This window comes from Pogona vitticeps, chromosome 12, assembly GCF_051106095.1.
Source record: "Pogona vitticeps strain Pit_001003342236 chromosome 12, PviZW2.1, whole genome shotgun sequence".
Taxonomy (NCBI): domain Eukaryota; kingdom Metazoa; phylum Chordata; class Lepidosauria; order Squamata; family Agamidae; genus Pogona; species Pogona vitticeps.
In genome coordinates this window covers 16375754-16398319 of record NC_135794.1, presented here as the reverse complement: position 1 = coordinate 16398319, position 22566 = coordinate 16375754, and the positions used below count along the sequence as shown (strand labels likewise).

Here is a 22566-nt window from a genome sequence, read left to right as displayed (position 1 = left end):
ATTAATAATAGAATTACAGTGTAGGTTGTACATAACATTTCTTGGCAGAGCCTAAGTAGTCCTTAAGCATTTATGTATTTATAAATAAATAAAGCGTTGAAAAATCTCTTAAAATTCCAACGGTTATGTTATGTTCCTGGCAGAGCAAAACCTGCCAGACCATAAATATTATTCACTATACAGTATAATAATAATCCTGCACCATTAAGGCAATTCTAACTTACAGAGATCCTTTTCAGCGTTTTCCAGGTAGAGAATACTCAGAGGAGCCTTCTTCTGAAGGTGCCCTGGGGCCGTGCAGCTTGTCCAAGGCTACACAGGCCGGCTCTTCTCTCAGGAGGCACAGTGGAGGGGAATCAAACTCCCACACTCTGGCTCCACAGCCAGATACCTAAACCACTGAGCTATCTAGCCAGCCAATCACTATATACGGAGCTATGGATAATTAAACAAGAGAGCATAAGAAGCTCTTGCAAGAAGAGGTTCTATTGCTTGGAAATGCCATTTCCTGCTACTGTATTGCTAATTGCCTTTTCACTAGAAGCAAAGAAGAACCTCTCCAGCAGATCATAACGGGTATATGCAAATGTGTTTCTTTCTGTATCCTATACACAAGGATACCTGCTTTAAACTCTACCTAAAAGAAGGAAACCTTTTTAAAGGATATCTTTAAAGAACTCTTCTGTAGCATGGGCTTCTCCAGATGTTTTGGGCTGCGCATTCCCTCACTCTTGAGTCTTCACCTTGCTCATGGGGCAGATGGGAATCGGAGCCCAAGAACATTCGGAGGGCTAGGGTCTTCCCATGTCTGATGCAGCTTACAAGTCTCTTCCCTTCCGTGTTCGGCTAAGCAGCGAAGATAGTGGCTTTTTTTCTTCTTCCCTTCTGACAGCATGATTTCTCACTGGAGAAGAAAGTGCTCTACTGGATAGAATCTGCCTCTCAGCAAGAAACACCCTGGTATAAAGTCACGGCCGATGTCGTCCCAACGGCTCCGCCTTGCTGGCTTCTGCTGGTGGACTCTAATGAAAGCTTTACGGACAGCGACAAGGCAACGAGCAGTAAAGGCAAGGATCTGACACCGATCCAGAGATGTGTGAACCTGGTCACTGCAGCAGAGAGGTTTAGCTGTGTCAAGAACGCCGGCCATCTCGCTGAAAAGCTGAACGACGACAACATCCCTGAGGAGCAGGAAGGGTCCGAGAGCGAGTCCTGTTCCTCAAGCCCTTCTGCAGAAAGGGATGAACAAGAGGAAGAATCCACACCCAATGACATCCAGCACCTTCCAAGAGCTTTGCCCCATTTCCTGAATCTTCCCCAGTGCAGACCAAAGACGTCCCCAGGGCTCAGGGAGAACGACTGCCCAAAGCCAGCTCTGCTCAAAGAGAGGCGCTCCATCTTTTTATTCAATAATATGAAGAATGAGCTGGAAGGAGCCAAGAAAAAGCTGGCGGCTTTCATGCATCCTTTGCACCATAGCGTGGCGGATCACACCTTGGCTTCCAGAGCTTTCTCCCTCCACCAGCGCTCCCGGAGCAGCAGGAACCTGAGATACGGGCCTTCTTCTACAACGTCCCTGATGGGAACTCTAATCCCGACACCACCGCCCACCCCTGGCTGTAGCGCGAGGCCCCTGACGGCTGCTGGGTTCGTTCCTCCAATCCAGAGGCACAAGCCCACAGTTGCGGTAAGAAACAACTCTTCTCTCTTTGCTTGCTTTGTTTAGGGGATGCAGGTAAAGGTAAAGGTTCCCCTTGACAATTTTTGTCCAGTCGTGTTCGACTCTAGGGGGCGGTGCTCATCCCCGCTTCCAAGCCGTAGAGCCAGCATTTTGTCCGAAGACAATCTTCCGTGGTCACATGGCCAGTGCGACTTAGACACGGAAGGCTGTTACCTTCCCACCGTGGTGGTCCCTATTTATCTACTCGCATTTGCATGCTTTCGAACCGCTAGGTTGGCGGGAGCTGGGACAAGCGACGGGCGCTCACTCCGTCGCGTGGATTCGATCTTACGACTGCTGGTCTTCTGACCCTGCAGCACAGGCTTCTGCGGTTTAGCCTGCAGCACCACCACGTCCTTAGGGGGGGTGCAGAGAGGCACATTAAATTGTGCAGTATAGCCAGAATATCTACATTGATTAGGGTATATCCGGGCATATCACTTGATTTCTCGGAACCTGATCAATCACAGCCAAGAAACATGAACTAATTCCACTGTAAAACATTGGCCAAATGCCAGTGCCTAAAAACCTGCAGTTCCTGGGTCTAAATTTCAACCCCCAATTGCATTGCATTAAAGATCAACAGGATCTTTGTCGTTTCAGCCCACGAGTGTCAGGAACTGTAGTGTCATGTACTTGCTGAAATCTCTTATCAGTGATTAAACAGTGTTTTTGTTTCTTTAAAGGGATAACTGTTAATAGTTAGCCTGGATTGAACCTGCAGTGTAAATACTGGGGCGGTTCACTGAAGCAAACTGCAGCAGTAAGAATATGTGTTAAGCTGATTGCTACAGGTTTCTACTAAGCCATACAACAAGACCATCACGTGCAACAGTTCTGTGTGGGGCTGTATTACTTCAAACCCTAAAAGCAGGGTGGTGGGGGTGGGGGTGGACCGGACTGTTTTAGGTATAAATAAATAATAGGTCATCTGTTCCTTTCTGTGGCCACAACCCTATTATTAAAAATTGCAAGAGGAGAGTTGTGGAAAAAGAGTTTGAGGTTTGTTAGCTAACCATCCTACGATTTATTGTGCAATTCAAGGACAACAAAGTGCATCGCATACAGCGGGCAGAATGTCTCCTACCCCTCGTGCAGCTTCCCGAAGGCAATCATGTCGTCCAAAAAGATTCCGACCCATGTAGCTTTTGATTTCCAATTTCCTTCTATTTTTTCATTCTAAAGAAAATGATTGTATCCCTTAAAATCTTTCCATTCTGAACAATCTCAGAACTGTCACCAGGGTACTAAATCCAACTGTTAGTTCCAATAGAAGTAGACTCATTAGATCAATTATATTTTACATAAGTATTGATTTAAGAAGTTCCATGGATTAAAGAGATCTGCTGTAGTTAGGACTACTGGCTGATTTAGCCCTTGCTAGAGACCACATTGCTAACAGGCGCTGGATTATGGAGAAAGCCAGAGAGTTCCAGAAAAACATCTACTTCTGCTTCATTGACTATGCAAAAGCCTTTGACTGTGTGGACCACAGCAAACTATGGCAAGTCCTTAAAGAAATGGGAGTGCCTGACCACCTTATCTACCTCCTGAGAAACCTATACGTGGGACAGGAAGCAACAGTTAGAACTGGATATGGAACAACTGATTGGTTCAAAATTGGGAAAGGAGTACGACAAAGCTATATATTGTCCCCCTGCTTATTTAACTTATATGCAGAATACATCATGCGAAAGGCCGGACTGGATGAATCCCAAGCCAGAATTAAGATTGCTGGAAGAAATAACAACAATCTCTGATATGCAGATGATACCACTCTCATGGCAGAAAGTGAGGAAGAATTAAAGAACCTCTTAATTAGAGTGAAAGTGGAGAGTGCCAAAAATGGTCTGAAGCTCAACATCAAAAAAACTAAGATCATGGCCACTGGTCCCATCACCTCCTAGCAAATAGAAGGGGAGGATATGGAGGCAGTGACAGAGTTTACCTTCCTGGGCTCAATGATCACTGCAGATGGTGACAGCAGCCATGAAATTAAAAGATGCCTGCTTTTTGGGAGGAAAGCAATGACAAACCTAGACAGCATCTTAAAAAGCAGAGACCTCACCTTGCCGACAAAGGTCCGCATAGTCAAAGCTATGGTTTTTCCAGTAACAATGTATGGAATTGAGAGCTGGACCATAAAGATGGTTGACCGCCGAAGTATTGATGCTTTTGAAAAGTAGTGCTGGAGGAGACTCTTGAGAGTCCCCTGGACTGCAAGGAGAACAAACCAATCCATTTTGAAGGAAATCAACCCTGAGTGCTCACTGGCAGGACAGATCCTGAATCTGAGGCTCCAATACTTTGGCCTTCTCACGAGAAGAGAAGACTCCTTGGAAAAGACCCTGATGTTAGGAAAGTGTGAGGGCAAGAGGAGAAGGGGATGACAGAGGATAAGACGGTTGGACAGTGTCATTGAAGCGACCAACATGAATTTGACCCAACTCCGGGAGGCAGTGCAAGACAGGAGGGTCTGGAGTGCTCTGATCCATGGAGTCACAAAGAGTTGGACACAATTTAACAAGTAAACAACAACAACAACATTTATTTGATATCCCAAACATATTATTCAGGAAAACAAGATGGAATAAACTTCTCATTAAACTTCCTGCATATAGAAAACAGACCTGCTAGAGAGAAAATTAGATGACAGCTCATTGCCTGGCATGCTAGCTTTTGATGTTCAGGAGAATCCCCCCTCCCCCAAGTACAGAAAGCATCCTAAAATAAAAGTGGTCTGGTACAGGCATACAACCATATAGGTGCTTCACCCCCAAACTGAAAACTGGAGGCACTTCAAATGCACCTTATAATGGTTCTTCTATAAATCAGCTGGAGTTGCCTATTTAATCTTCTTGTTTTAAGTACGCCAGTTTGTGGTCTCTGCTGTTGTCATACCATCTTTGTGGCTATCGCCTTGGAAACAAAATAAGCTCTGTTCCAAGCAAGGATCACTCAAATGGAACCAAGGAAAACCAAAGGAGAATGGTTCCATGTATGGGGATTTTTCCTAGCTTGTTCTGTGCTCTGTCTACATTCATTTACATACAATGAGGATTTAAGGGGTGGGTGGGAATGCAGAATCTACAGTTTGCACATGTGTTTCAGAGCAGAATAATAACCCAGTTGTGACGGTGCCTGCAAATGAACTGACGTTCAGCTCTCTGTTTAATTTGCTTTGTTCTGTTTTATTTTCCCAGTCACTCAGCCCTTATTCCTGCCTCCCGCCCACGCCCAGGATGCAACGAACCCATGATGCTCACCGAACGGGCCGTGATTCGACAGCTGACCTACTCTCGGCCCTCAGCCAAGAGGAGCGTGACCTCATTGAGCCCGTTTTAGCCTTGGGTTATCCGATACGCCGGGCGATCCTCGCTCTGCAAAAGACCGGGAGGCAGAGCTTGGCACAGGTCAGCAGAGGCGGCCCCTCTTCTCTTGTAGGTCCAGGGAAATGAGTTGATCCGTACTGTGGAGATTCTTCCCCATTAAGCTGGTGTTTTCTATTTGTCTCTTCATCTCTGCCTTGATCTATATGGAGCCAGATCAGTGAATACATGTGCTACTTCCCCCCCCCCCCACAATAAACTGCGATTCAAAGCAGTTCACAGGAAAGCTAAATGTTGAATTCAAACCACATCTGTCAGTCACTGGCTATTCATGAATGTTAACTCACAGGGGAGAAGCAGGAATGGGAAATGCTAAGGGCTGGGGGGAGGGTTAACCAGTGTGTCGGGGTACCTCGTGTGGTGTACCGGACAGAGCGACGGGCCAGGACTCAGGAGATGTGGGTCAGAATCCCCACTCAGCCATGGAAACTCACAGCGGGAGTGGAAGTGGCAAAGCCACTCCTTAAATATCTCACTTATCTCGAAAACCCTGTTAGGGCTGGCATAAGTTGGTTCCAACTTTTTGGCACGTAACTAACTAACTGATTTAGTGAGGCAGAGTAATGAGCGAGGGCTCAGAAGATGTGGCTTTGACTCCTCACTTGGCTATAGCAACTCATGGGGTTTTGGTGGTACCACATTGTTAAAAACTACTCCTTAAATATCTTATTTACCTTGAAAATCCCATCAGGGACACACACACACACACACACACACACACACACACACACACACACACACACACACACACACACACACACACACACACACACACACACACACACACACACACACACACACACACACACACACACACACACACACACACACACACACACACACACACACACACACACACCTTTATGACTATACCTCCTAGGCTATCTCAGGCAGTATTTATATAAAATTAGGCATACATGTACATCTTACACACCTGCACAGAGAGGATTCCACTTTTTGCTGATGGATATGAGCTAGTTTGTTATAGTTTTATTAGGTGAGTGGGGACATGATCTCCCAGACTTAAAATCTTCCTGAAGCAACCCTGATGAGGACTCTCATTATCAGCACTGGAAAAGAAAAGCACCTTTTTTGTTCCACATCTCCCATTATTATTATTATTATTACTACTACTACTAGAGATGGGCACTTCATGTTTTTTTCCCTGGGCACTGCGCTGCGGAGGCAGGACAGGGAGTCTCCCTGCTCAGCCGTTGAGTGGCCGGCTGCATGGGGAGGCGGGGAAGAGCCAGATGGCTTGCTTCTGCAATTGTTGTGACGATCATGGAGCCGAGTGCCACGCAGAGCCCAGTAAGTGTCCCAGCCGGTTCTCGGGAGCAAGATTGGGGAGGACTGGGCCACCACGGCATGCAGTGGGGAAACGAATACGAAGTGCCCATTTCCAATTATTACTATTTGTCTACCCAACACAAGCCTTTCTTTGGGAGCCTTTGAAACATTGTGAGACGTTCTTTCTCCCTGCATAGACAGAGAAGTGTTCTCGCCATCAGTAAAGTTTAGCAAATGGAAGTTGTGGTGGAAAAAAAGGCAGAGAATTAATGGTGAAGGCAGCAGCTGCGCTGATAATAAATAAGTAGCATTTCTTCCTTAAGTTCACGTTAATAAGGAAGGCGGTTTTAGCCAAAATAGGATGCCTCGATTTATTTTTATGGTCTTTGGCCCAAAGGAATAGATGAAAAGATGGGATATCTTTGTTTATTCAGATCTAGGTCCAACATTTGGCCTCTTTGGGAACTCCAAACAGGGCAAAAAGTGGATGGATTTTGTTGTTGCTGTTGTTATTTGCCATTCTGATCTCAAGGTTTATTATTTTTATGTCACTTTCCCATATATTATGTTTTTGCTGTCCTTGTTGTTTCGCTTGTTGCTTTTGTTTTTGTAAGAGAATTATCAGTCTCTAAGATCAATAGTCGCTGGCTGGATCGCTCAGCAGTTTAGGTATCTGGCTGTGGAAGCAAAGGTTGGGAGTTCGATTCCCCCCACTGTTTGCCTCCAGGGAGAAATTCCAGCCTGTGTGACCTTGGGGACAGTGAAACCCAACTAAACTCCACTCCGGGTTTTCGTTTGTAAGAACTTTCCAGGAGCTATCCAACGTCCTGAACACCCCCAATGGGTTCAACACCTTGGGCTACTCTTTTAAAGTTCAGGCTAATAGCTGGTGTGGATACACACACTGCCACTCTGCAAATGTGGATTCATCAGCTTCCACTGTCCTGAATTCTACTTTGATTTATTATTAGGCTTATACTCCAGGTAAGCGGAGATGCACCCACTTCAATTTCACTTGGCCAACGGATTTTGCTTATGCCTCATAATAGCTGCACAAATTAATCATGGACAGCAATCTGCCCCAGTAATGTCAGAAATAATAATGAGAGAGAGGAGATAATTTGCCCACATCCATCGGCATGGTTTCCCCTTCTCTATTTATATAATCACAATAACCCCATGAGGGATGTTAGGCCGAGGGATAGTGAATGGTGTGAGGCAGGTGTGGAAAAACTGCTATCTATGGGTGATGGGCTGCTTCTGAGGGCTTCATGCCACCCCCAAGACTCCTCAGGACCCCAAAGAGCTCAGCTAGTCACTTCCAGAGGTCAAAAGAAGGATTTTAAAGCCTTTTAAAGGAATGAAGATTTGGTATAAAGGGCAAATCTCCCCCCCCCCACCCGTTCAAGGCTTCTGAGGGAACCATTTGCATTTCTGAGGTTCAATTCCCCCTAGAAGGTTTGGGGACATGCCAAGGTGTGTGTGAGAGAGAGACCCTCCCCTCCAAGACCTTTGTTTTATGTGCCTTCAATTCGGCACTAATAGGGCTTTCAAGGTAAGCGCGATATTTAAGGAATCGTTTTGCCAGTTCCACTCCTCCAGTGAGTTTCCATGGCTGAACGGGGATTCAAACCCTGGTCTCCAGAATCCTATGCCATCACTCTATCCACTACACCACACTGGGTCTCCCTCCAAGGACTGGAGAGGGGGGGGGGGAAATATATACCCTGGACCATTACACATGGTTCATCCGTGGTCTAAGTTGACGCAATCAGCTTCACAACTGTGGGGAGCTTTCTGAACCTGGTCTCTCCCTCATTCTGAGCCCAGCACTCTGATTACGAAGGTGCTCTGGCTGCCACACGAATCATTCTGATCTATTGACTGAAAAACAACAACAACAACAACGCCAGCTTTCACCCACGGTGTTTTTGCTCTTTTCAGGCGGACATTTAGTGTTGTCGGTTGTATTGGGAGGTGCGTGGGGTGGATAGTCCAGATTCAGAAGTTATCTCCTTCTGAGGAGGTGTTGCTAACGGTGTCTTCCCTCTGGCTCTTCCGCTTTCCCTGAACAGTTCCTCAGTTACCTCAGTGCCTGTGATAAGCTTCTGAAACAAGGTTACGAAGAGGCCCAAGTGGAGGAAGCCATGGAAATGTTCCAGAACTCAGAGAAAAAGGTCAGATTTAGAATCCTACCTCTTCTGAGGAATTATTATTGCTTTTGCTTGCTATGAAAGGTGAGTGGAAAGAGACTTGGCGTGCTTTCCTGTATCTTGGTGGAATGAGGAAGACAAATCTGAGGCGCACCAGCACTGGTTTGTGATGTGGCTTAATGCCTGACACCCATCTCCACCCATTCCCAGCTAGCATCACACTACACTGGTTCAGAAAAGAAGTGTCTGTGTTTCTTGTATAAAATGACACAGTGGTCCCAAATACATTTACCCACTGGGTCCTTCCTCACTTCCACTCTCCTCCCCTTGCTCGTGATATCCCTTGAGCCATTTGAAGCAAGGCAGAAGGTGAAGTACCAGCCTTGCTACTCATGAGCCTTCTTGTTATCCAAGCCCAGGGAGCAGTGGTGCTGGCCCTTCCCAAATGTTGTCTGCCCAGCCTCTGTGACATCACAAAGACTTGGCCCTTCGTCTCAGGTTCTGGCCCTGAAATCCCAATATGGGGCGTTGGCTGACCAGGTTAAGCCCGTTTCTATAAACAGTGAGAAAGAAAAAGACCTGCCCCTCCCCAAAAGCCTGCAATCAAAATTTATGTCTTTAAATATTTCTTATTTAATAAATTGGAAATAAATAAAAAAGTTTCTATTCTGGAATAAGGGAGACCAGGTACATTGAAGCTGCCAGATGCACACAAGGTCACCTGGTCACAGTTTTCCCTGCTCAAGGCAGAGGCACTGCAATTCTGTTAAAATTATAAAAATCCATTTTATATAGCATTTGTACATATAAATAGGCTTGTGATCTCTTCTGTCCATATTTTTGGAGATATATACTAAGTGGCTACCTTACCTGTCCGGGTGTGACTACCTGTGGATGCGAATTCTCTGTTCCCCTCCTTTGGGTTCTTGACCTTAAAATCAGACTTGAATGGGAAAGCCTTTCAAGCAGAGGACTGCCCTTTGGAAGCCCGTCCAATAGAGGTTACATGGCCACCCTTGATTAGAAGGAAATGCAACAGGTTGTCCTTTGTAGGTAGATGTTCCGGATCACAAGGGGCAGTCACTTGTAGAGGATCCTTCACTGCGAAGGCAGTCAGAGCGTAGGCAGCATGAAAGACGTGACACATGAAATGGAAATAACTTAGAACACATTGGTAGGGCTTGACTGTCTAGTAGAGCAATACAAGGCTGATACACAACTTGTGTAGCTTTCTAAGATGAACCTTCAAACACATCAGTAAGCCACAATAATTTATTTACATTGCCTAAGATTTGACATTGGGTAGTAAGTGACCTTCTGGATTCTGAAAGACACCAAAAAACAAACAAAAAACACCTGTAATGTTTACCATCCCTGGCCTAAAATGGGATGGAGCACCTGCAGCACTCCAGGTGATGCTAGACTCCCTATTCCATCAACCCCAGAAAGGAAGGTGAGTCATTCGGGGTGATGTATCCTGAAGTGTGACAGCACCCAGACAGCACTGGATCCTCACGGCGGCTGCTGTAAACTCTTCCATTCTATCCTCAGAACGATCTCTTTTCTCCAATTCCTTAGGTTCTTCTTGGTCCCTTCAAAGCAAGGACAGGAATGTTCTAGGTGTCCTCCTGCTTCACTTAAAAATATAATTAAACGCTTCCGCTCCTTTTCCCCCTGCAGGCAGCAGAATTCCTTCATCTCTTAGCGCAGTTCCATGACATGGGCTTCCAGCAAGCTGACATCAAAGAAGTCCTCCTGCTGTGTGAGAACCACAGAGACCGGGCGCTGGAGGAGCTCATGACGCGGACCCAGTGAGTCCTCTCCTGACAGACACCAAGGAGGAGGCCATTTTGACCTCTAAGAAGAGCCCCAGCTGGCCCCTGTCTGCTCCGAAATGGGCACCAAAGATTCTCTCTCTCACACACACACATGCACACACGCACAAACACTACCCATTTGGCAATTATTGATCCATTCCTACAATCACACAAAAAGCTTCCCCACCAATTCTCAATCTTTGGCCTTGAAAACCCAGGTATGGGATGCCACGGAGTGCAGACCTGGCAACCATCGGTCCAGAGATGGCCTAAACCTGCCAGCAGCCTAAGGATAGAAGTTTGCCCCATCATGATAAAGCCCTCCCCCCCAGCAAATACACATTACATAAATAGATCAGGTCGGCTGCAGCCCTGTCCTACGTGGTCTGTGTTTTACTGATCCGTCTGCAAACGGATCTGTGGCGCATATAAATAGAATCAGGCGCCAGCAGCTGGTGATATAAGTGCAGCACTCAGTTTGAGGTCACTTTAACGGCCATCACTAAAGAATCCTGAAATCTGCAGCTTTTTGAGGTTCTTAAAAGTTCTCCTTCTCTTAGAGGTTCTCTTTTAGACAGCAATAGCTCCCTTCTTTGAGATCGGAGCAGGAGAGTCTAAGTACTTTGCCAAACTGCAATTCCCACGATTCTTTAGTATGTGGTAAAGGTGCTGTGCTATCTGTATGGTGCAGATACACCTGCAGGAAACTCCCATAAATGTGGGACCGATGGTATTGGCAAATATACCATCGTTGTTCGTGTTAATATCACAAGCAGAGTACTGACCTAGTTTGATTGGGAACTGGGCTTTTAAGGACCCTTGGGGAAACCTATATAATACTGAGTGTTAGTGGAATCAGGGCTGGAGGGAAACCAAGCACAGTAGGGATTGTCACAGGTTTGCTGAAATGCCACATCCCTTTCTCTGATGTATTATTTAATTGCTGGTTAGTTAATTACCCTGCCTTTCCTCCAGTGAGTTCGAGGCAGTATATATGACTCCTCTCCTTCCCAATTTAGCTGCACATGAGGGAGGTCAGACAGAGAGATAAAATGAGTGGCCCAAGGCCACCTAGTAAGTTTTCTGGCTGAACTCCCAAATCTCAGCCCAACTCAGTAACCACTGCACCACGTGAACTCTCAGTGGTGGAAAGAGCTCTCTATGTAGGAAAGCAACTTCAAGTGCCAATGGCGTGGGGAAACCAGGGAGCTGTGTTTAGACCAAAAGCTTGTCTTCTAGTCCAGCATTCTGTTCCCACGATGGCCAACCAGCTGCCAAGGGGAAGCCCGCAAACAGCACAACGGCAGCCTTTCCCTTGGGCGACTCCACAACTGGGAGATAAAGCACACTGTTTCTGGCGACTCGCATATCCACAATGACGACGGGTAGCCATTGATGGTCCCAGCCTCCCGTGAATTTGCTCTTTAAAAGCTGGCTGCCGTCTCTTGGAAATTAGTGAAGCGTTCCTCTCCCAGATCTTTGCCCGGCACCCAGATACATCCCATAGGCTCTTCACCCACACAAATCTGGCTGGGAAATTGGACTTAATGATTATATGGGGAATGAAAGTCCTAAACCAAGTGCGCATCGTATGGACCGTTTTCTCTTCCCAACCTGCAGAACCAGTTCCTAATTGTTTCTCCCCTCCCATCATAAATGAGAAAGGTCAATCTGTCCTCTTGGTACCAGTGTATCTATTGCTGCCTAATAAAAAAAGGATTTGTGACTGAGATTAAACGGGACGGGAAAACAAATATCATACTCTACTGAATGTAACAGAAGAGCCTCTTTTGTGCATGAGTAGGTAGCTTGATACATCATGTTCCCTCCCCCCAAAAGAATAAATCGTTATGTGCTTGTGGCTAGTATGCATAAACTCTTAGTTCTGTGAAAGACATGGCATTAATGCTTCTTATTTACCGCCCTGCTTTCTGATTATCAAATAAAGAGACAATGCAGAGGTGGCCGCATGTATTCACCTTATTTTGGTTATTTTAAAATAAACTTCTGGAGCCAATGATTTGCCCTGTTTTCATGCCATAGTGTTGTATATTTGGCTGTTGAAATGAAGGCTGCGAATCAGTAGATTAGTCAATAAACACCTGAGCTGATTGATCAGGGGAGGAACATTTAGGTTACAATGCTAAGGGCAAAGGCTTCGTGTTCTTTAAAACAATATCTTGGTTTGATATGGAACTGAAAAAGCAAAAAACTAAAGATGACCTCCCCCCCTCCTAATAACAAGCAAAGTGTCTATGAATTAAACTACAGAACAGTTTAAAACTCCTGTATTACAGGCTGTGTAGAATGACGGGTGCGCATTAAAACAGTACCCTCTGGATGATGTTGAAAATCATTGCATGCAAAAATAAACAAAACTTTTTTCTCCATGAATCCCAGTGATGCAAATTTAGTCTCAGACTTGATTCAGTCTGTGCTTATTAAGAAAACGCTTAATTTCCTAACAAAGATCAATTTATAGACTGTCTCAAGTTGAACTACTGGGAATGTAAATCCAGCAAACATGAAGAGCTTGGAAAAGCTGCTTTTGATCTGCACTTCCCAGAATCCCAGAGGGACAGGGCAAAGGGTTTTGGAGAATGGCAACCCAAAAGAGTCACTTTCCCACACTCTTATGTATGTACATGCACACCACTTTCTTACAATGCTGCAGGGCATTGAGGTTGCCAATTAAAGTCATAATTCTTGGAGAAGAACCTAACACATTACATAGACAAATGTTGCATAAGTACCATTGAGTTTGGCAGGACCCATACATGCTTAACTTCCTCTGGGTGGTGCATTCTTTAAACAAACAAACAAACAAACAAACAAACAAACAAATAAATAAATAAATAAATAAATAAAAGACAGAGAAAAATGCAATTGGTTTGCAGGCCTTTAATGAACAGGCCTGCTTACATTCCATCACATTCCATCTGAGGATGGCTTCAGCCTCGCCCCTCACAGTGGTAGCCCCACTGCTGAACCAAAGGAGGTCCAGGCGAGTCAGGATGAAGCACTATTCCCCACATGTCATGTGATACCTGGGAAATAGCTTGCACTGCGCTGTGCCACGATAAGTCCACAATGCAAGCTTTATGCCCATGTAATCACACCCTAAGGCAACTTCCTTCATCAAGAAAAAGGTTGATTTCTCTTCCGTTCTCCTAGGGTTAGAACTAAAGGACCATAAACAACCCACCTGACTAAAAACTTGAGCAGCCAAGAAGTTCTACGCCTTCACATATCCCTTGACTACAGAAGTTCCCCCAGGAGGGATGGGTCAATCTATCAGTCCGCCTTCCTCCCTTGTTTGAATATTTTACAATTTCAAATTATTCCCATCAGATTTACGAAAACAATGTGCAAATCTTTGCAAAGTTGTTGGAGGGGGAAGAATAAATGCAATGAAATTTTCTCCCATCCCTACCTCTCGGGCATCACTGATGTTTTGTTAAGGAAAAGGTCCTCCTGCATTCCGGCTGGCACTGGCTGGTACCCTTCAAGAATGCTGGAGTAACCGGAAAATGGGTGCAGAGAAACCATTTTGCTCAAGTCACGTTAAACCCAACGTCCAATGACAGTAGTAAGAGAACGACAAGCTACTGTAACTTCTTTCACAATCCCTTAGCTATCCTCTGGAGTTTCTGTTATCTCAGAAGGTACAAAGAACATGGGTATAAGAATAATAATATTGGGTTATGGTAGGTCTGGAAAAAAAGGAAAGAAGAGTGACACATCCAGAATCCAAGTACAGTTAATTAGATATCACTGTTTGAGCGAAGCAAATGGTAGAAACTTGGAGGGTATCGGAGGGTCAAACCAGACAATAAATATAGAAGGTATCAAGTAGCAACACTCCTTTCATTGAGTAAAGATGTCAGTCAGATGTGTTTTTCTTTACTGCCATATCTTGCTTTCCAGCACAGGTTTGTGCATGTGTGCATGACTGGCCATCAGAAGTCTGATTGCACAGCCCTGAAATCTGTAACAAAATCCTACCATCAGAGAGAGAGAGAAAATGTGCCAGTCACTAGGAATATGTAATCCTTTTCATGTCCACTTTGACCCTACGTTGCAATGCTGTGGTCTGTCCTTGGAAGCCTGAGAAGAAAGGTCTGTAACGAACCACTTCGTGGGAAACCAGCTCGCTCTCTTTTGAACTTCCACGTGTTGTCCTCGACGGTATACAGCAGGGTTAGCATCTTGTTGACCGTATAAACCGTGTCCCCTTTAATGACAGCCGTGAAAAGGGCTCCTTTGCTATTCATGTATTGCCCCGGCAAAGAAGTCCACTGCATTGTGGTGAGGTTGAAGCAATCCATCACACACCTCAAAAAGTCATCGAAAGGCCCGTTCCGCATGATGTAGAGGTTATCCCGATGAGCCACCATGCAGTGGCCGTAGCTTTGAGACCTATTCAGAGTGGAGATGGGGAGCCACTCATCCGTCTCCGTGTCATACTTGTAGATGATGGTGGTGTCTAGAGGCTTCCACAGGCAAACGAAGATGCACCCCATCGCCTGGGCGCAGGGCACAGCGGCTACTGCCTGGGGTAGGTCCGAAACAAAGCTCCACGTGTTGGTTGACATGTCGAACTTCTCCACGGATTTCAGGGGGGTCTTCTCAAACTCCCCACCGATGGCGTAAAGGTGACCTTCCTGGGCTGTGAGAGTGACGTCGTAACGCAGCTGCTGGGGGCCAGGGAACTCGCTCCAACTGTTGGTTGCTGGGTCGTAACAAAAGCTGTGTTCCACCACTTGCTTGTTGTACCCATAGACGCCACCTACAATGTAAATCTTGTTATCCAGCGTTGTCATGCCAGCTAGGAAAGTGCTGGCAGCCAGGGGTAAGCAGGCCAGGGTCCTCCAGGTGTTGTTCTCCTCATCCAGGTAGCAAATGGTCCGTGAGAGATCCTCCAAGAACTCGAATGTGGGGGTGTGAGCTCCCACCGCCACAAAGGTGCTGGGGATGAGGGACTCTACATAATCCAGAAGATCTGGAGAGAGACAATCCAGGTATTCCTCCAGTTCGGCGTAGCTGTCTCTTATGTACAGCGCAGCTTTGTGGAAGAGGTCCAGAAGGCCATACATGGCAGCCGCTTGGTACAAGAGGATGCAATTGTCAGAATTGATTGAGGCAATCAGGTACTTGGCCATGGCTTTCACCTGCAAGAAAGAGGCACACTCTACCGCCTTGAGGTTCTCCTCACAGGTTAAGATAGGACGTTCCCTCTCCAGGATCTTCAACATGACGGAAAACCCTACAGCACTCAGATCCTTAAGGTGGATCTCTTTCTGCGTGCTCTCTCGCATTCCAGACTGGAACAGAGCACGGAAATATTCGCTGTGCTCCACCAGAAGGGCTTTGTCCACAGAGAAAAATTCCTCTTCCACATGGATCCGGACTCTGTCCCCCAGTTCTGACTGCATGGTTCAGTTGAGGCTGGCCTTTTGCTTTGTTTCTTGCACAAAACATCCGCAGGAGTTTGGCAAACATCAGAGGAGCCCCCCGAGAGACATGTCAGTGCAGTTCCCGTTCTTTCTGTATCTGCTCAAGAGGCGAAGAAGCTCCCAACGCTGCAATATAAATACCTTCTTCTAAAGATAGCAAGGCTGCGTGTGACACAGGCAGCCGGCCATGTGGCCAGCACCCCGGATCTTTCCAAGGGCAATTTGCAAGCTGATAGCGGCTGCATTTGTTCTCTCCCATGTGGAGAAGCAGCTTTTTTAAAAAAAATGTCAAGAGGACCACAGAGCATGGGAGGTCACCTTTAGATGAAAGCGAACACCCTCTGTGGAGGATGGCGCCGACAACCTCTAGGGGGCACTGCAGGAAATGGATGGAAAGGAGCCAAAGAGCTTCGACTCTATCTGTGGTCCAGAAACATGTCTCTTCCCAGAGCAGTTCTGCCCCAGTGGATTCCCAGCAGTCTAACCCGTTCTCAGCTGCTAAGGGAACCCATAAGGAGGAACATAACAATGTGGGAAGCTGTCTTATAGGGAGCCAGGCTATTTGTCCATCTATCTAGCCCTCGATGGTCAACTCTGATGGCCAGCGGCAGTTTCATCTGGCAGAGATCCTGAGTATTTCCTGGTCACTTCCAATCCTTATACCAACCAGTTCCAATCCTGACATACAAGACTGCCTGGAGACGCTCAGGGCAACACGGAAGTGAATTTCCTAAGAAACAAGGATGGCTGACAGTGGTTCCCAGCCGTGGGTCCCCAGATGTTCTTGGACTAAAACTCCCAGAAATCTTTGCCACTAGCTGTGCTGGCCGGGAATTCTTGGGAACTGGCAATCTTCATTGGCCAAAATCCTGTTGCTTAACTCACACAAGATTAGACCCATTGAATTAACAGGGATTTAGTGAATCAACTATGTAAGTTTCATTGATTCAAAAGGACCTACGTAACTTATGTCCCAGAGTAGCACCATTTAAATCAATGGCACTTACAGCGGCGTTTACTCACCAAATCCCCATAGATTCAGTTGGCCCACTCTAGTACAATATACTACTCTAAGCAAAAGGTTCTTGTCCATTGGTTCAATTATGGTAGGATCATGGTTTCCATGAGGGATCGATTCCAAACCCTCCCACCGTGGAGGCCAAAAAGTATTGAATACTACATGGTCTCTGGCTCCTTCTAGTGGCCCATTCTGGTAAATACACCCTGGAAATACATACAGTATACTGTAGGATCCCCCTTATCCACGGAATCACCATCTACTGATTCACTTATCCATGGTCTGAAAATATTAGGAATATTTATTTTTAATAATAAAATGATGTCTTTCTAACAATGAAGTTACCATAACTGGACACTCAAGGTAGCCATGTACCATGCCATGTATAGCATCCATTCTTAAAACAGTGTTTGCTATAATCCACATTTTTCAGCATCTGTGATGGGGCTTAGAATTGATGCCCCACAGATATGGGGGTCCTACTATAAATATAAGGGACGTGGTGGCACTGCGGGTTAAACCACAGAAGCCTCTGTGCTGCAAGGTCGGAAGACCAGCCGTCGTAAGATCGAATCCAAGCGATGGAGTGAGCTCCCGTCGCTTGTCCCAACCTAGCAGTTCGAAAGCATGCAAAAATGCGAGTAGATAAATAGGTATCACCACAGTGGGAAGGTAATGGCATTCTATGTTTAGTCACTCTGGCCATGTGAACATGGAAGATTGTCTTCAGACAAATGCTGGCTCTATGGCTTGAAGACAGGGATGAACACCACCCCCTAGAGTCGAACACAACTGGGCTAAATGTCCAGGGTAACCTTTACCTTTACCTTACTATAAATATGTATTTCTGGAGTTCTTTATTTAGTATTTTCAGGCAGCAGATAAGTGAATCAGCCGATATTGATCCCACGGATAGGGGAGTCCAGAAAGGAGAATCCTTTCCATTAGTCCTTTCCATTGATAGTCACCAAGTTACTTTGCTGTAGTTTGGCTTTTCTGTGCAATTGCAGTTGCCAGTAGAGTAGAAAAATCCTGGGTTCAAATGGGTGTTTTTATGCTGTTGTGTGCCTCCGGCCACTACACCCTACACTCTGCTTTTTGCACTCACAGTCTTCTCTCTTCTCTTTTCTTGTCTCTGCCTTTTTTCTTCTGTGGTGGTGTCAGGCAAAGAACAAAGACTCACATCCCTCTGCTCTCTTCTTAAGGAAAGTGATGTCTGCTCTTATGACAGGTCGCTGCTTTCTAGATGGTTTGTTGCTATCCTTTTATTACGGGTAGCCTGTTTTAAATTAGAATTATTCTTCATTGGGGTTTAAATCTTTTAATGCAAACCATCTGGAAAGCTAAATAACAAATGATATTTGCACTGAAATGAAAAAAAAATGGAAAGATTTCCTTATTTTGGACTACAGCTCCTAGCGACCACACTGACTGGAAAATTTCGGGAGGAAAGCGATGACAAACCTTGATAGCATCTTAAAAAGCAGAGACATCACCTTGCCAACAAAAGTCTGAATAGTCAAAGCTATGGTTTTCCCTGTAATGACGCATGGAAGTGAGAGCTGGACCATAAAGAAAGCTGACCGCCAAAGAATTAATGCTTTTGAATTGTGGTGCTGGAGGAGGCTCTTGAGAGTCCCCTGGACTGCAAGGCGAACAAACCTATCAATTCTGAAGGAAATCAACTCTGAGTGCTCCCTGGAAGGACAGATCCTGAAGCTGAGGCTCCAGTACTTTGGCCTTCTCATGAGAAGAGAAGACTCCCTGGAAAAGACCCCGATGTTGGGAAAGTGTGACGGCAAGAGGAGGAGGGGATGACAGAGGACGAGATGGTTGGACAGTGTCATCGAAGTGACCAACATGAATTTGACCCAATTCTGGGAGGCAGTGGAAGACAGGAGGGCCTGGTGTGCTCTGGTCCATGGGGGTCACAAAGAGTCGGACACAACGAAATGACTAAACAACAACAACAACAACAATCATCCAAAAAGGCATTTTTTTCTAACTCTGAACATGGTGATAGAGTAAAAGAATCTTCATACAGGAGGCCATTTTTCACCCATGGTCGTAAAAGTCCCACCTAGATTGTTACATATAGCACTTCGGTCGCCTCTAGTCCTGTTCATTTCGCTGAGGGAGACCCGCACGACTCCCTCACAGGTTTGCCACGATGGCAGGCCCAGCTTCCCTGTTCAGAGATTGTCTTAATATCAGAAGGGACAAATGCCAGAAAATGGCAATGGTCCCCTTGCCTCCTTAAGAACGTTTCCAGGTTGGCCGGCCACCCTTACAATCGGAAATACAATGGCAAGTATCCACAAAAATAAACCCAGGGAATCAACAGCTGAAATCCAGGAGTAAGTCACAACTAAGTAGACCCATTGAATCAATGGAACTTACAGAGGAGTTGATTCAACAAATTGCTCAAATGGGCTTACTCCTGTTGCAACTTACAACTAAGTTGCAGTCCTTTGAGACTTACATAAAGATGGAACAAGTTGCATTTGTTCCAAGAGTATATTTAGTTTTTGGACTCCTCCTCAGATTTAGCCCAGAATATTCACTTGGGTGACCCTTGTTCTGCCCCTTTGGCAAGGCTGTCACTCTGTTTGTAATCAAGCTTTAGTTTTAAAACCAACAAACAAACAATTATACTATTGGGTTGAAACAGTTAAGAGAACGCGTGCCAAAATGCTTCTGGGTTGCAGAATGGGTCCCCTCCCCAGTTAGGCAAGCCGAGGAGACTCCAGCCCCCGAGCAGCCCTTTCCCTTGAGGACAGCCAAGGTCTGTTTGGGAATGCCTTCCCCTGTCAGGTCGGTGTTTTGTGCCCTGCGTTCTCCTCCGTGGGACGTCTCCTCCGGGCCTTGCTAACGGGCAGGCAACCCGCTCCGTCCGCTCCTATCTCATGAAGCCAAATCCAAGGGGCTCCACGCAAGGGCACATTCTGTCCTCAGCTTCTCCTCCCCAGGGATTTCAAAGGAAGTGAGCAATGCTTTCTGTGACACTTAGTTCTTTGCACCATGTTTATTTCTCCTTTTCCCATAACATGGCGTGTTTCAGACAGCTATGTGGAAAAAGGACATGGCCTGGGCTCGGCGCAGCACATTTTTGCAAAGGGCAAGCGCCTGCATGTGTGCACGTGTGCGTGCCTTTGGTGTCCTCTTGCATGGTGCTATTGAGTTGGCCTGACTGAGGAACTTGCTAGAGAGGTGCATTGGGTGGGGACACAGGAGAGGGCCTTCTCTGTCACTGCCCCCGAGACTTTGGAACTCCCTCCCACAAGAGGCCAGGCTGGCTCCCCCTTTGTTGTCCTTCTGCAAGCAGGCCAAGGCCTTTCTCTTCAAGCAGGCGTCTCCTCAGGGACTGGCTCTCTGGGTGGAGGGTGTTTTTTTTAAATGGATGGTTGTGTCTTCCTGCTTTGACTGTACTTTTGGTATGGCTTTTGTTTATCGTTTCTTAGAGTGGTATCTGATCTTTTTTAGTATTTGTATGCTTAGCTTCAAAGGTTGTCTTGTAATGATGTAAGCCGCCTCGGGTCCTTTTTAAGAAGGAAGGCAAGGTGGAAATGCTTTTAGAATACATGTGTGTAAAACAGGTATCGGATCTTCAGTACATCTGTCCTGATCCAACTCTCCTTTGTGACATGGCTTTAAAGCCTAGACAGCCACTCCACCCCATCTGCAGCTAGCACCAGGACTCACCTGCTTGGCACAAAGGTGTTTCGCTGTGTGTTGCCCTTGAGTAACATGGGTGCCCAAATGTGAGGAAGGTGGAGAGAACAGGTGCATTGGTGCCCTCAGTCAAGTCCTACCATTTGATCAAGGCTCGGAATGGCATGCCTTGTGGCCATGACCACCGTCAGCTAGCCAAAAAGCCGTCTTGGCTCACCTCCACATCCTTGCCTGCCCTGACGCTGTGACATCACAACGTCCTACGGCTGACCTGGCAGCCCTACAAAGACTTGAGCCAATGAGCTTTTCTGTAGGTCCCAATGAAAACGTAATTCTTTCAGATTTTTCTCCTCAGCCAATCAGCCCCTATAACATTTAATGGAGAAGGTGGGGGAGGATAAAGAAAGCAACAAGTCTAGAAAAATATATGAAATCGGACAAAAACATATATACAGATCTCTGCCAATAGAGCAGTAAGTAGCTCCTCTTTAAGGGGTCCATTGAGCATACCTTCTGGGATATGGATTTGGTTCACCCTCAGTTTCTTTTGTAGAAGAACCTCAGCCTCGCCTTAAATTGTTCTGCGCTTATCCCCAAAAGGCCCTCTTTCAAGGCCGTTGCCAGGAAAACAAGTCAGATCATTGGCTTTTCTATGCCTGGTCTAAGAGAGAAACAAGCCATTAGGAGAATATCTATTCCTGATGATTAACCCACATGATAATGGGACATCCTCAGAGATATATATGTATGTCAGCAGTCAGATTTCCATATTGAAGGACCGTTTGTCTTCCCATTACCAATTACAGACTAAAGCACACTGAATGTAAGATACAGAGGTGAAAAAAATCATGTTCTATGAACGTAAGTACCTCGTGCCATCGGGGGAGTTTCTCTGTAGAGAACATCTTCTTGCCGATGGGTAGGGAAAGTGCACCTTTCCAGATGCTGTTGATCTGCAACTCCCACTCGGCCCGACCAGGGTAGGCCATGATGAGGGATGCAGAACAAACCAACAACTGGAAGCTTAAACTTTGCCCATCCCAGGTCTGAACCGTGGCTGTACGAGACGGAGGCACTGCCCTGGGCTCAGTTAGTTGGGACTCCCCTTCCCCAGCCGTCTGCCCATTGAATTGTGTTCTTGGGGCCTGTGGTCTAATATATTAGGAGGGTGTCTGTTTTAGGAAGGCTAAGCCAGAGACTGAACCAAATGAAAAACATGAGCTCTCTCACCCAAAGATGCCTCCCGCATGAAAGCAAGCCAGGAGCTCTGCTCCAGGAATAGCAAAGGAAACAGACCCACGAATCAAAAAAAAAAACACCACAGATCTGCTCAAGGAAAGGACCCTAACGGTTTCCTTAACGAAACACTTACATTGGTTTGCAAAGTTCCCTCCTGTCTTGGGCTGTTTCTCAGGGAAGCCGTCTCTCCGGCTACTCCTTCCGCTTTCCTTACTGTGATTTATCTGTCTATTTAAATAGCTGGTAAGATCCAACCATAAATCAAATCCCTGTCATAAAGTGGAAGCGCTTGGTGCTGGCTTTGAATGAAAGTGGACATGCCCAGGATAATTTTCTGAAACAGGCGGTGGATCACGCAGTTCCCTCTCTGCACATTTAAAGCACCAAAGGCATTTACTGTAAACAGCACTGGGAGTAAATTAATTCAAAGAAGTCGAAATAAATACGTACAGGGGAGTCTCGACCTACGAATGGCCCTCCTTACGGGCTTTTCAACGTACGTACAGCTCCAGCCGCAAAATTTTGGATCGACTTGCGGCCGGAGCTTCGAGGTACGGACGAAAAAGGCAGGGAAAAAGGGCGGGAAATTCAAACCGTTGGTGGCGAAGAGGCTGCTTCTTTAGCTCTTTCGCCCCAATGGTTTGGAAAAGGGAGGGAGCCGGGTGGTGGGGGAGAAAGGCAGGAGCCGATCTGGCCTTTCTCCCCCACCAGTCAGCTTCTCCGCTGCTGAAATCGCCATTGGGGCAGCCCTTTGGGAGAAGCCAGGTGGCGGGGAAGAAAGGCAGGACCTGTTCAATGCATTCCAATGGGCT

At 46.2% G+C, this 22566-nt stretch overlaps 2 protein-coding genes across 3 annotated transcripts in view; one reads left to right on the top strand and one right to left on the bottom strand.

The window, feature by feature from the left end:
• The window catches only part of UBAP1L (ubiquitin associated protein 1 like), a 21362-nt gene extending 8976 nt beyond the window's left edge, over nt 1-12386 (top strand). Inside the window, exons 3-6 of the mRNA XM_020812159.3 lie at nt 893-1687; nt 4924-5133; nt 8475-8576; nt 10233-12386. Coding sequence (XP_020667818.3) covers nt 893-1687; nt 4924-5133; nt 8475-8576; nt 10233-10367 — 1242 coding nt within the window. The 3' untranslated portion in view covers nt 10368-12386. The remainder of the gene's footprint in view (nt 1-892; nt 1688-4923; nt 5134-8474; nt 8577-10232) is intronic.
• The window catches only part of LOC140702366 (kelch repeat and BTB domain-containing protein 13), a 34063-nt gene extending 11497 nt beyond the window's left edge, over nt 1-22566 (bottom strand). For both annotated transcript variants that reach the window (XM_078380899.1, XM_078380898.1), the window contains exon 1: nt 4987-22566. In XM_078380899.1, the coding sequence (XP_078237025.1) occupies nt 14443-15804 (1362 nt within the window). In that variant the 5' untranslated portion in view covers nt 15805-22566 and the 3' untranslated portion in view covers nt 4987-14442. The remainder of the gene's footprint in view (nt 1-4986) is intronic.